This window comes from Corvus cornix, chromosome 2 (assembly GCF_000738735.6).
Source record: "Corvus cornix cornix isolate S_Up_H32 chromosome 2, ASM73873v5, whole genome shotgun sequence".
In the NCBI taxonomy this organism is placed as follows: Eukaryota; Metazoa; Chordata; class Aves; order Passeriformes; family Corvidae; genus Corvus; species Corvus cornix.
In genome coordinates this window covers 110,425,781-110,440,321 of record NC_046333.1, presented here as the reverse complement: position 1 = coordinate 110,440,321, position 14,541 = coordinate 110,425,781, and the positions used below count along the sequence as shown (strand labels likewise).

The following is a 14,541-nucleotide window of genomic DNA, read 5'->3' as shown; positions in this document are numbered from 1 at the left end:
TTAATAGGAACTTCTATATGGAAATTTCTTTCCTGTTATTGTTCTCCCTGAGCAGTTGATGGCTAAGTTAATTCTCTTTAGTTTTGTCATGCACTAAAGCACACATTGCCAAGCTATGATAAGCTTTACGCAGGGACAAAAAAACGCTCTTGTGTCCATCAAAGTCTTAAACTTGCATTTTAAACTTTGGCCTGACCTGATGTGCCATTCAAAAAGCTTCAAAAGATTATTTTTTTAAGAAAGGTTCAATATGTCCCGAGGCTATCGGTTTTGAGTTAAACTGGGTGAAGTAGAAATATTTTACTCATCAGCTTTGCAGTCACAGAGTTTGCCTCAGCTAGAACAAAACTGCTGAGGCATTTAGAGAAAATTAACCCCCCATCCTGGCAGCCAGATGTGACTGGTTTCTGATGAATGCACATGAGTGGGCTGAAAAACCAAGAGACTGTGAAATTCCTGTCAGGTCCGTACAGCGCAGAATGGGCTATTGACTGCTTTCTATATTTCCCTCCATCATTCTTCTTGAACGCTGCCATTAATTTCCCCTCCTGCTCTGACTTGGGAATTTAATTTTTTTTTTCTGTTATTTTTTTTTCCTCCTTCCTCCCCCCACCTAGCTTCTCGCCTGTCCCCCGCACCCTGACCCCGTTGCTGCCGTGTCCGTGGCCATGGGCATTGGCGCCGTTGGCGTGGCCGCTGGCGTGGCCGTCCCAGCTGCAGGGCCGATGGAGCCCGGCCACGCTGGCCGAGCGGTGGAGCCTCTCCAGGGCGGCCTCTCCAGCCAGGCTGGGCTGGCGAGGATCCAGGCAGCCTCTCAGGAGAACGCTCAGAAAATATTAGCTGTGCAGGTAGGTGATTGCAGGGAAGTCGGAAAGATCATTCTGATCTAGATTGAAAAGCAAATGATGGGTAGTGTGATGAAGCATTAAAACCATATCCCATCAGAGTTTTATAAATTTTTAACCTCTTTAATAAACTGGAATTGCATGAAGGATGAATTCAGTAAGTTAGCACATATACCATGCATAGATTGAAAAAAGAGGGGGAGATTAGATTTATTTCTCACAAACCTTTGAGAAGATTATTATAAATACATTGAATATAAATATTTGAAACACAGAGTGGCATTGCTGCTGCTGCTCAGTTGTTTTAGAAGATGTTATTTTGTCCTGTTTTGTGCAAATATTATTTCTGTGGTAAACAATGTTGTCATTTTCACTGTATTCATATTTAGTATCTTTAGAAGGGGACTGTTTCTAAGAAGTATCACACTTTCCTAACTCAGTTATACAATAATTTTCCCTTATTTGTAAAGAAGCAGCATTGTGGGTATATGAGATTTAAAAATGGTTTCCAATGATGTATGGGTTTTCATTTTATGACTTGTTCCCCAGATAAATACATTTATCAGAGAAAATAACTACTGTACAGCATAGTTTGAATGTTCTTGTTATTTTTGTCTTGTGCTATGGTATCTTATTCATATTTCTGTAAAGCCACTCCTTTCAATCTCTTCCCATAGTTAATGGCCATAACCAGATGGCATTTGTGAAGAGTTTTTAAAAGACTTAAGTGAAATATTTCTTCAGACTTATTCCTTGCAAAAGGAGTTACATTGCTGGTGCAGCTTTAGTGCAGCATTTTCTTGCAATCTCTGTTGTTTAATATTTAACAGTCAAGCTTTGTTGTATGATGGCTGAAAAAATTTTACTACATTTTAATATTATGTAATTACACTTCACACTTATTATCCGATGCATTAATATGTAACTTGAGTAAGTTCTAGAATTCCATTAAGTTACATCAGCATCACAATCTGTTTTTAGTATCTCACTAAAGAGGATTTTTATTTTAAAATTCCAAGTTTCTGTATTTGTTTCATGGAATCATACATGTTCTACTTATGCAAGAGATTTACAAAATCCCAATCATACCAAAATCAGAAATTCAATACAAATAATTAAGATAAAAATATATTCAGATTTTATACTTTTGTAATGGGTTTTAATACTCTTTTATGGAATTATATGGAATTTTTGGGTTGTTACATATGCCAAATATTGACTGGCCTCAGTGAAAACACTTTTTTTCATTCAGATTCCTCATTTAGCATTTGAAAAACCAGAAAAGCTTCTTTTTGATTCTTGCAGGGAGGGATTTCTTAGATGATTTCTGTTCTCTCCTGTGTTTAACTCCTCCAGTAGTGAGCAGGAGAACAGAGGTGATCTGGGGGCAGCCCAAAGCTCCTGAATATGAATAAGGGTGACGTAGAAGCCACAGGTGGCAGACGGTTTCCCCACACACAAATCTTTACATTAATCTAATGTTCTGCAATATTTTAATAGCTGTACTGCAAACCTCATCTGCATTGGAACGCCTCTGCCAACAGCCAGTCCTTGGAACAATGGATGAGTGTGGCAGAAAACCTTCACCTTAGCACACATTTTTCCATGCATGCTGTCCCTGCTGAGAACCCATGTCAGTAAATCTTGTCAACCTGAATAACTCAACTAGCAGGAAACAAGTCTAAACTAAGCTTTTAAGGTGTAAGACCCAGCACCACCTGAGGGTGCTCAGAACTGAGTAGCTTGGACCTACCTTTGACAATGTCTTGTTCAAAGTGTGGAAAACTTTCTGTTCCCTCTCTGCTTTTATTATCCACTACATACTTTTCTGATATTCTGATCCTTTTCTGGTATTCTGATATTCTTTCTATGTTTTTATGCAGTTTGACTGATAATAACTTAAAATTAAAATAACAAACAAGGAAAAATTATAAAGCTAAAATGGAAGTAGTTCAGCTAAGAGCAATTACCAAGGTGTGTATAAGAGAGGACTTCCCTTCAGCAATGTGCTGGTTTTATATTTTGGAGGTCTTGGAAGTTGTTTAATTATATATGGACTGGTGTCTTTGTAAATATGTTATTGTCAGATCGATCTATTCTTCTGCCAATTAAGTTCTCTCACCGATGACATTAACATAGTGGCACACACATCCAAAATAAAATCTGACAGTTGTTCCTCTCCCTTCCTTTTCTCTCAGCCAGAAATATCCTGAGTTTGTTGTTCCTAGTGACCCTCTAACATTAAAGTATGAGGATGACAACATGCTGCACTGAGAAGTGTGTGGCAAAATGGTGATTCCTGCTCATCAGAGCTTCTGTCCCAGCATTTCCTTGACCAGAGCAAGCAGGAGCAGGTGAATGACAGAGGAAGAGTGCATTAGGAGAGGCAGCAGATACAGTACATTGGCTGCCTAAGTGTTTTCTAATATTTTACAGAAGCCGTGACCTGGGTGAAATCCAAAAAGAGACTTAAAAGTAGATAATGGAGGAGGTTTCTGCCTTCTCACTAGGTGCTTTTTAACTACCAACACCCTCCAGTTATACCCAGCATCAGAGTTTTGGGAGAATTGTGAAGTGAAAATAAAGAGCTGCCTCAGAAGAGAAGACAGATTTGACGAGAGGTTGCATCATTACTTGTCAACATTAGTCCTGTTTAGTGACATGAAAAGATTTTTTTTAAAAAAACCAAAATGCAATTTTAATTTTTTTTCAATCAGACTTTTAAATACATATTTCCTGGGTTTTATCATTAACTTTGTAGCCATTTTCTTTTTCAATATTTAACATTTGCATTGGAAACTGGAATAATTAACTGATTACTTAGTGTCTCTATGTTTTCTGAATGCACTTCTGGCAGAAAATGAAATTTTAACGTTGAGCATTTCAATTGTGATCTTAAAAAATGGGATAAGATATTCTTCCATATTAATAGCAAAGAATAAATAAGTTTGCAATCAAATCAATTACTAGAACAGAGATCAATGACTGAAATAATTTATACTTCCAATTTTGGTTCTTCATCATTTCATTTTTCTTTAGAGCAAAGTGCAGGGCTTTTCCTTGAGTGAGACTATTTCATCTTGTGGTACTCTACCTTTTTTAAAAATTTCTTAATTTTTTAAAAATTTCTTTACTGCCTCTGATTGCAACCAGTAGCCGAATTTGAGAGATTACAATCTACAGATATTTTTTGTTTGAGAAAATGCACTGGAAGTGCTTTAGAAGTGCATGAGCAGTGCTTTGCTCTTTTTATTCTGGGAAGTTTGCATATATGCACCACAGCTCTGAAAAGAGACTTTGTTTATATTGTGGTAGTCAAAGAAAATTCTACACACTCCATTATAGATACACTTTTCTGGTGTTTTACCATCACTGTCAGCACAGTCCGTGTTCTATGGTTTACTGGAGGATTTCAGCCTTCAAACATCCTTCAACAATTACTAAATAAATTTTTAGTCCAGCAGAAAATAATAGAAGTAATCTCTTTAATTCTGAAAAAAACTGAAAATATGTAAAACCTTTTGTACCTAGTGTACAGGCAAGGTATATATTATGTTAATTACTTTTGCTTTTCCAGTAATGTTTTGTAGTTTCAATAACTTGGCTCTTGAATAAGTTCAATTAGCTATCTAATTGCAAAAATGATATATGATGGCAGATGTAGCTTTAGTTGGGATTGTGCCTGTGCTTTAATTCTGACAGTCTTCAATTTAGACCATCCTTTTAGATGATTTATCTTGACTATAGTTATATCAGAATCATTTTGGGGGTCAAAGTGCTACAGGAAAAGATAACATCACTGCTATTCTCATTGTAACTTTAAAGGATTTCACACTTACCTTTTCTGATGGTGGCAAGACAAAGGTACCTTTTATTAAATGCAAGATTATTGGTTTAATTTTTAATGGATCAGCAGCTTTGATAACCATTCACACCAGCACGAAGTGATGCAAAAATTGATCATCAGAATTTAGAGTTTAGAAATGCCTCACTTGGTAGCAGTTTTATCCATTTTCATCAGGTGGACATAGCTACATAAGGCACCAAAGAAAAAGGCACCAATCAACCCAAAGTCTGTCACTCTGACTGAAGGTTGCTGTGATTATTTATGTATTTTCTGCAGTTTTACTCAAGTTGCTCGATTAGCCTGAAATCCTTAAAACTTTTTGGCAAAGCTCTTGTAGTTCAAAATAAGTCCACTGTACTGAAATACACCAATTTACACCAGAAGAGTTTTGGTGTCTGTTTTGTCTTTATTAGAGCAATTTTGCAAGGGGCCACCAGAGTAAGGAGTGACTCTTCTTTACTAAGGCTTTGAATTTTTGGTGAATCTGGCACAGGCACCTCAGTGGATACTAATTCTTAATGGAGGAAATATTTTACTGACTGTGCAGAACTGTGCTTTTCATGCCACCCTGTTCTACCTCCTTACAAGAAATTCAGTGTGGTTCCACTAAGGCCAGGAGAAACTGGAACCCTGCATGTTGCAAGCAGTTTTACCCTTCTGCTCTCTGGAAACCACACATTCTGAACTTGCTTCTTAGCTGTCAGGTGGTAGCCAGTTTAAACACATCTTTTGTTCTCTAACTTATTAACACAGGTGTGTTATGGTGTCCCTCAGGGCTGATGCTCTTCAAAATCTGTACGCCTTCTCTTTTATTTTTCTCTGTTATGGGTTGAGTTATCACCATTTACGCTGATTGCACTCAGTTGTGCCTTTTTTGCCTGCTAATTTCACTTTAGCAGTCTTGCTGTTTCTGTCTTGTCTTGGAGACATATGGGGTTGGATGACAGATAATGTTTCTTAAGGGGACATGGCTGCACACCTTTTAATTAGTTCTAAGCTTTTGTGTTTCGTCACATTTATTCATAATAACCATATAAAATGTTCAAGTTACATTTTTCTGGGTTTATTATTAATTTATAAAATATTTATCTTGTACAGTGCAGGGGAATTGAGACAAGCTATTTTTGCTTCTGCTCATGGGGGTAATTCTTATGAGTTGAAAAATGTGTTACTTAGTTAATCATGTTCTAAAAAAACACAGAAATCAGCATCCAGTGTATAGTTTCTAAAAATATATGGCTTTCCTCTCAAATGCTTATGAATTTTGAATAATAACATCTGGAATTCTTCAAAATATGATCTCACATTTTGTTTAAAATCTTAAAGCAATTATTTTCTCTAGATTTTTCTATATTGAGTTGATGACCCTGACAAACATTCACCAAAATCTTTGAATTTACATATTGTGTAGGTTTAGTGACAAATACAGCTGCCATGGCATGGACACTAAAAGTTCATGACCATTTATTTTGTTGCTGCATGATGAAAGTGACCTTTCCAGTGTGAGAAGGGAAAGCAGTCTCAAAATAAGCCAAACTCATTCAAGAAATTAGAACTTGCTTGATTTTTTGCCTCATTTTCACAGTCTGTGATTTTGCTTATCACATGGCAAAACTCCAATATCTTTATTCTGACATAATTTCCTTTACCATTTTTTAAGTGAAGTGTACATACAATTTGGCACAACTCAGCTCCATTTAGATTTTTATGCCACTTCTGCCTTAACGCACCAAGCTTCTTAAGCTTCTCATAAACCCTTTATTTTTCAAAGCTTCATGCCCAAATATACCCTTATATAACCACAAACATTTCCTAGCTTGCACAGAAACACCTAACTGCTTCAACTCTTCTATGGCTTCACTTAAAAGTTTTGCCATATGAAATCAATATGATGTGAGTCAAAGAGTTCAGAAATGTGGTTGCCACCTAAAAGCTCTAGTGTATAGTAGGAAGACAAACAGTTCTCCTAGTTACCTGTCCATGATGGAGGCTAGAAAATGGTCTCTGCAGAGAAACAAGTTAGTTTTGTGTTTTTAAGATTAACCCAATCAGCTTTGTTTTGGAGAGGAATCATTTAGTTTATTTGCAGGTGTACATTTTGAATAGAGAATATTTGTGTAGAAGTATGTATCAGTATTTTGAGTACTAAAAATTGTGACCTAACAGAAAATGGAAGGATGACAGCTAATCTAAGAGATTTATTTTTAAATTTCTTCTGAAAGAAGATTTCCTAAGAGTTACATTTTTTCACTATTCAGCACCCCTTACTGGAATCCGACTTTGTATATTACCAGAATAGGCCTAAATGTCCACTTTCTTACACTTCTTAACATGTACACACCGAAATGTTTTAATAATTTAAAATGTGCTGACTGATAGAAATGTATAGATAATTTTTTTCAATAGTGAAACATAAATTACAGAATTAAGAGTTTATTAAAGGTAGCTATATATCAGACTTTAAAGGATGATGAAATTACTAGACAAACTTCCTTTTTCATTCAGCAAAATTTATTCTCCCCCTAAAGAGATTTATAAGCCAGAAATCCTGTCTGTGAATTCTTGCTCTTTCCACCTGTAGGCCTGATTACTCACATTTGTGGGCCAAACACTCGAAACTCCAGTCAAATCTGAGGAACTGGCAGGCATATTCTCTGTGCTACTCTTACTGTCAGCAGGGCTGCTCAAACCAGGAGGTCTTAAAAGACAAAAAGAGACAAACCACATGACTTCCAGATTCTTAAAAATTGAGTCGTGTCACTTCTACAGCCGTCTTTAAACCTCAGATTATTCTGTGTTCCCTGAGAGACTCACATTTTAAAGCTCAATGGAATAAAAATGTGCTGAACTACTTACAGTGGATTGAGAAGTTTGCAAAAAAATATTAAAGTTGCCTTGCTTGATGCCTTTTGCAGAACCTGAAGACAACTGGATATCTATTTCTTAAAGTAGCATAAATTTTACTTTTTTTACATAAGTAACTAAAATCTGTGTTGAAATGTTTACACAAAATACTCTGAATAAAGTCCATATAAATAATTGAAATCCTAGCATTTCTACATTGAGTACGAGGTTTTTGTAATCTTAATCATTTTCTTGCAAGATCTTTTTTTAAACTGTCAAATCTCCAAGAATATAAACCATTATATTGGCTCTTACCTTGATCATCAGACTTAGTAACAATAAATTTAATCTGCCCCTTTAACTAATGCAGTAAAAAATAACTGTAGTAGACTGCTGTCTGTGCACCATTCATTAATTTACTGCTCAAACTTTTTGACTAATCAAAGCACCTCCAGCTCATAGAGTCTGCTTTTCCCAACCCAGTGTCTGTGCTGCATCTCATCCCAGACTACTGTCAAACCTCTTTCCTGCACCTAACTCATGCCCAGACTGCTGGCCCAGCCATTTCTGCTCTCCCTTCCTACTTCTTTTCTAGGCCTAATCTCTGGCACTGCCTATTTCCATTTTCATCTGTTTCCTTGTTGCTCTCTCAAGTCCTAGTCTCCATCTTTTTTTCCCAACCAGTGGTCACCTTCTTCTGCCTCTCAGCCTCTGAGACCTGCCAGTTCCAGGCTTTACCCTGATCTGACAGACCACTGACAACTTTCCTTCCCTGCAGCTCAATTTTATAACCTCATAAAGCCTTCTCCAAATCCAGCTGTTGCTCCATTTTGGCTCTTTCTCTGTCACATTCAAATCAAGCCACTTCCTCCTCCACCAGCACCTACTGGGAAAAATGAGAGCGCAAGCAGGACACCTAGTCTAAAGCCCCTAGACCCAGCTCAAACCACAGCAGTCCTGAGATACTACTGCAGGAGAAGCATTGCCAATCACCATGCTCAAGTTTGCAAAACTGCGGTTTTCAGAGCTACTGAGCTCAAGCTCACATTTAGTAATCATGGGCAAACTGTTTTCAGAGCTCAATGCCTAAGTTTTTGATATGTTGTAATTAAAAAAAAAATTAAGAAGATATTAGAATGGATACTATAAAAGCAAATTCATGACAACTTTCACAATATGCAATGCTCTCAACCCTACCTACAGTTCAGGAGGAGTCCTTCCTATTAGAGGAAAATTAGTTGGAGTAATTTAAAGACCAGTGTTTCAAAATCCAGAAATAATTAATTAAAGTTCTCCCTAGAAAACTGCATAGGTATCCTTGAACCTCTGTGCAGAGCTTAGCTGTTGTGGTCTGAGTGGGTGTGTTATGACTATCTGGGACAGGATGGGAAAGCAGATACACGATCAAAATATCTCAAAATATTTTATTACAGTCCTGTGAAAAGTTTAAGGCTAAATTATAGGTAACACTGAGGTTTATGTGATGATTCTCTAGCTCATGAATCTCTCTTTTGAGACCTTGGCCAAATATGACAACCTCTCAAAGACCAATAATTTGGTTCACAAAATTCCCTTCTCAAGTAAAACCACAATGGTTTCACATGTACTTGCTCCTTCAAGATACCAGTGGTGGTTTTGATTGACAACAAAATACAACAATGATCCAACAAGTAAGATGGTTATTCAGTTGTTAAGAAAATGAAGCAACACTTCATAGTTTTGCTTCTCCAGAAATTGACAGAAATTTTCGATGTATAATTAAGAAAAGTTAAATACAGCCCATTTGTAGGAAGAAAAGATTAAGAATAGGATTTATGAAGTTATTCTGTTGCCAAATGAGCAAATGCTTAGCTCTGGTTTTATTAGTAAAAACTACAGAATTTAATTTCTTTATCCAGTACAGTGAGTAAAGGCTCAGAGAAATTACATTTTAAATTAATGATTCAACCTTACAACATCACTTTGGGTTATTTGAAGTTTAGTAACCTCCTTCTACCCATTTTAAACATATATCAAAACACAGGTTTAATGATAAACTGTTTACATGTTGAAAGCTCCTTCTTGGCAGCTCTTCTGTTTTTGTCATCACCTGAATTAATTATGGTAGCTCAGAACATCTCTAGCAAACATGATGATATATCATAGATTATAAACTCATCTACTGAACTCTTAACCATGGTTGCAAAGTAGATTATTTTGTTTAAAGACAGCAGTTTAAAAATTTAGACATTTAATTTAATTATCCTCTCCCAGAAGTATAAGAAGAAATCAGAATCCTAGTGTGAATAGCAATATACTTGCATAAGAAAACTTACAGAAGCGTTTTCGCCTCAAACTCAATAATTTTGCTTATAATCACTAACTATGTTTTTGTTTTACAGAACCAGTATGATTTGGAAAAAGAATAAAATTGCTTTTAAAGTGCAAAAATAATTATGAACCACTTGAAATGTAATGTCTGTATTTTATTTCTCATCAGAATTCATTAGTGTGTAACATCAATAATTTAGCCCATCATTTGCCAACACTGACTTGGCTCAGTAGTTCAATCATGTAACCCTGTAAACTCACTTTCCATTAAAATGAATGTTGCTGACAAAGGATAACTAAAGAGATACTTCATTTATTAGCTAAAGAGATACTTCATTTATCAACATTTTTAAATTAGAAGTTTGGGACCACAGACACTTAGCTGGATAAATTATTCAAAGGGATCTTTGCATTAGGCCTAAAGATGTTTATAGAATCAAATACAATGTTATCCAGAATTATAACACCCTTTCATTTGTGTAACATGTAATTCACAGTATAATATTCCAGAAACCAACAGAGCCACCTGCAGAGAATCAAATGACCTACCAGTATGAAAACCCTGTCTGTCATGTGCAAAATTATCAAATGTGTAATATCCCATCTTTTGATTGACTCAATCAAGCATTTCACACAGAAAATTCCTTACAATAAACTCCTTGAAACAGGCAATATAATCTTCCCAAGTTGCATTTGAGGAATTAAATGCTTTACATTATTTTACTATGAGAACCTTCTTTAAATCCAGTAAGTATCTTCTCCAAATGTATCCTTTAAAAATATTCAGGATTCCAATGTGATGCCTCAGCTTGTTGCTTCTCCGTCCTTATTCCTTTCTACCTATTCCTTCTTACCAGAGTACTGGGTTCATTTTCTAAACTTCAGTCCTTTCTTTTTTTTCATTTTTGTTATCATAATGCAACTTGGATGTAAACATTTGTTTCCTTTTTTTTTAATTACATAGATACCTGTACCATGAGAGGACAAAGTTATGAATTAAATAAAACCCTCTCACGTTATGACTTTTGCTTATGCCTGGGAAGATAGCTCTGGAAACCAAATCCTTCCTAAGGATAAATGAGTAAACATCTGTCACAGGATTGACATAACATGACTGTCATCTGACTGTGTACTCTGGAGGGCTGCTGCTAGCTAGAAGGAACCAATTAAGGACAGAAGCAGAAAGCAAATAAAAATGTTACAATACCAGTTAGGTCAAGCCATCACATTGCTGTCCAATTCCCCTTACTTTTTTCTATCTACCTAAATCAAATGCATACAGTTTCTCTATAAAGTATCCCCATCCTTATTCTTTTCTCAAACTTTGTGCTGGAGAAACAAGAACCACTCTTCCTTTAAGTGATGTTCCATGTAAATTCTGTCACAGTCTTTGTGCTCACAGGCTCTTATAAGCGCATTTTTGTGATACTCCAGGCTGAGGACTGAGGGATCAAATTTAGATCCTTGCTTTCAAGTGTTCTCTTAAGAAGTGTTTTTTTCCAAAGTGAATGGGATAATCTTCTGAGCCCAAGCACTGTGGGAACTGAGCATGCATGTGGTAGCAGAGCAGAAATGTGGTTTTAAAACAAATTAAAAGATGCTACTATCAGCTGATTCAGGGATCTGAGGAGCTTTGCACAAAGAAACCTGTCCTTGAAATTTTTCTCTGTTTCGTGAGGTGAGAATGGGTTGGAAAGAACTACACCTTAGACAACTACTCATTTGTCAGGGATGATTTTGAAGAAAACGAAAACTGAAGAAGTTCTCTTCTGGTAGTGCTATCCTTGCTTGTATCCACAAGGATACACAGTCTGTATAGCATCAGCACTTAGCATCAGTTTTGCTGCATCCACTGGCACTGAGAGCTGAAGACCCAGGAAAAGAGTTTCTTTCTTGCACTTAGCTCCTCCAAAACTTTGATGGGTCACAGCAGTTTCATGAGTGGCGTTAACATGCCAGCTTGTCACAGCTGTTGTGGATGCCTCTGAAGCAACCTTTGCAGTTTTCTGTCCCTCCTGTATGGTGGGGCAACTCCTGTCTTGGACAGTAATGTCCTTGGGGACATGATGGAGAGAAACCAGAGCAAGCCACTCTGTGACTTTCCGCTTCCTGCAACACTCCTTAGCCTTGAGTAGTACAAGCTGTCTTTACGGCTGCTCAGTCCTACAGAACATTTAATATCTATTTTCAGAGATTCTGAATGAATTTGTTTCTAGTTTAATGCAAAGCTTCCCTTTCTTGAGTTTCCATGTATGCTACAGGGACAACAGGAGAAGTATCTGACACTGTGGAAACTCAGAAGCATGACCTTGTGGTTTCAAGGAGGTGTTCTGAAATTTAGGAATACTTACTGAACATGGGGAATTATGGCAAAAAATATCTTCAGTCTGATCTCATCTGTCTGCTCTGGGATAGGAAAATGTATGGAAGAAATATTGCATGTGTTTATTCTGCCCTTATACTCTTCTCTCATCACCATCATTGCTGGGTGGGTTAGATGGACCACTGGCATGACTCCACATTGCAGTGTGTTTGTGATGCTGTTATGATTGCTGGTTTCTTAGGCAGTATAAACATTTTCCAAATCTATATTCACATTTTATTTCTCTTTATGATTATTCCTATGGGGGGTTTGCATACTTTTCTGGTTATCTTGTTGATTTACTGTATTTTCCCATATTTCAGATATTCTGCATCTGCACCAAAAGAGGGTTTGCAGCAGTTAATCCCTTCTCCCCTCAGGCAGCACATTAAATTATTTACTTCTTAGGAGCTCTTTTCTAAGTAACTTTAAACTGTAGTATATGAGAGAACAAGTTTGCACCACTAAATGAGAATCATAACTGCATCTGTAACACATCTAGGAAGAAGCTGATTCTCCAGGAGTTCATTTTACAATACTTCCAAGTTACAATACTCATCAAACAATATTTTGCACATCTAAACTAAAATGCTTGAGGATAAGTCTTAGGGGAAATTGAGATTCACGTGCTCTTTGGGCAGTTACTATTTGACTGTGGGCATGATGTTTCAAGAAAAGAATTTACATGGCCAAAGTTCATTCCTTGCTCTCATCCTTTTTTCCCCCTCCAGCAAATGAGTCTTTCTTGGTCTCCAAAAAGGAGTATTGTTATGAAATTAGTTTCATAAGGAAAAGAATTAAGCTACTCACCTGTTTTAAAGCTTTTCAATCTGGCTCAAATATCCTCATACCTTGCTATTCCTGCAAGACATTAGGTAGAACAGCTGACAAATGAAAAGTCAGTCAGCGCTACTAGGGACAGGGGGCCTGATTTTCAGAGTTTACTTGTTTTAAATCCATTAGTTTCATTACAATTACACCTAATTTAGGTCTGTGTGAAAATCAAGCATTAAGATTGGCTTTTATTTTAGTATTTATTTCTTATGATTTGAGAGCTATTAGTATATGATGCTGTCAAACTAATGGAGCAAATTGAAGATAAGTGACCATATTTAATGTCATTGTATGTTTAAAATAAATGGGTTTTAGTTTCCAAATTTTAATTTTACTTTCATTGAAACACTAATAAAGCATAAGACTTCCATAAACTTAATTTACTTAGTACATTGTAAAATGTAGGCTTCTTTCTTTCTTTCTTACAAGTTGAACTTCTTTAGGGAAAGAATTGGAAATTTTTCCATAACCCAAGTCTTCATAAACACTTGATTGAAATGGCACCCAGAAAAAAATCAAGCACTTCCTCAGTAAAAGTTATGCTGAGAATCAAATTACTCCCACTGAAGTCTACAGCTTAATTTGAAAATTCATTTTACATGACTGTAATCCATTTATTTAAATCCTTAATGGAAATGAGATCAGAGGTAAAATGTACAGGTTGTTGTTGTTGTCGTGGGGTTTTTTGGTTGTGTGGATTGGGGTTTTTTTACTTCAGGATTGACAGAACATATCCACAGCTCTCAGTTTTCAGCTAGTGGGAATCCACGTGCCTGCTCAAACTTGGCCTGACACACACATATCAGTATCATTTTTCCAATGAACCAGCACATAAAATTTTCCTTTAAGACAATGTAATCTTACACATTTTATTAAATCTATTTCGAAATCAAGTCAGTTTCATTAATATACTATCACCTGATGATTAGTTTTCCCACTTGTAAACTTTAGTTATTAAAAATTACATTCAGCTACATTTACAATATATGTTAATATCACTTTTATTTCATTACTAAAAGACAGTTCCAAATAAAATGTACTGATACTCCAGACCAGATTGCACTGGTGGTGGTTGTTTTAGTTATTAAAAAACACAAACTGAATTGTCGAACTACACTCAATTGCAGAGCATTTTTAGAAATTAGAACACCAAAAATAGAGGCACTGATTCCAACATTAGCTTCTTTACTGAGTGTAAAACAAAAAAAATCTTGGAAAAACTGATCAGTAAGTCAATGAAATAATCTTGCCACTGTCTTCCTTTTCTGTCACTTTTCTTAGGAGTTTTATCCATTTAGACATTTCACCCCAAATCTCATGATTCCTGCATTTGGCCACAGCACCATCACAACTTGTGCCTTTCTCAGGGATAGTGGCCCAGGGTATTTATTTCCAATTCATATTTAGGTGTCTCTCCCCACATTCACATGTATAATACACATTCTCCCATTTTTATACCCTTGAGAGCATCTCTCTAGTGGGCTGCGCTGCTGCACCTG

At 36.3% G+C, this 14,541-nt stretch overlaps 1 protein-coding gene across 1 annotated transcript in view; it reads left to right on the top strand.

The window, feature by feature from the left end:
* Positions 1 to 316: 316 nt before the first annotated feature.
* The window catches only part of CCDC178 (coiled-coil domain containing 178), a 17,344-nt gene continuing 3,119 nt past the window's right edge, over positions 317 to 14,541 (top strand). The window contains exon 1 of the mRNA XM_019286807.1: positions 317 to 848. Coding sequence (XP_019142352.1) covers positions 669 to 848 — 180 coding nt within the window. The 5' untranslated portion in view covers positions 317 to 668. The remainder of the gene's footprint in view (positions 849 to 14,541) is intronic.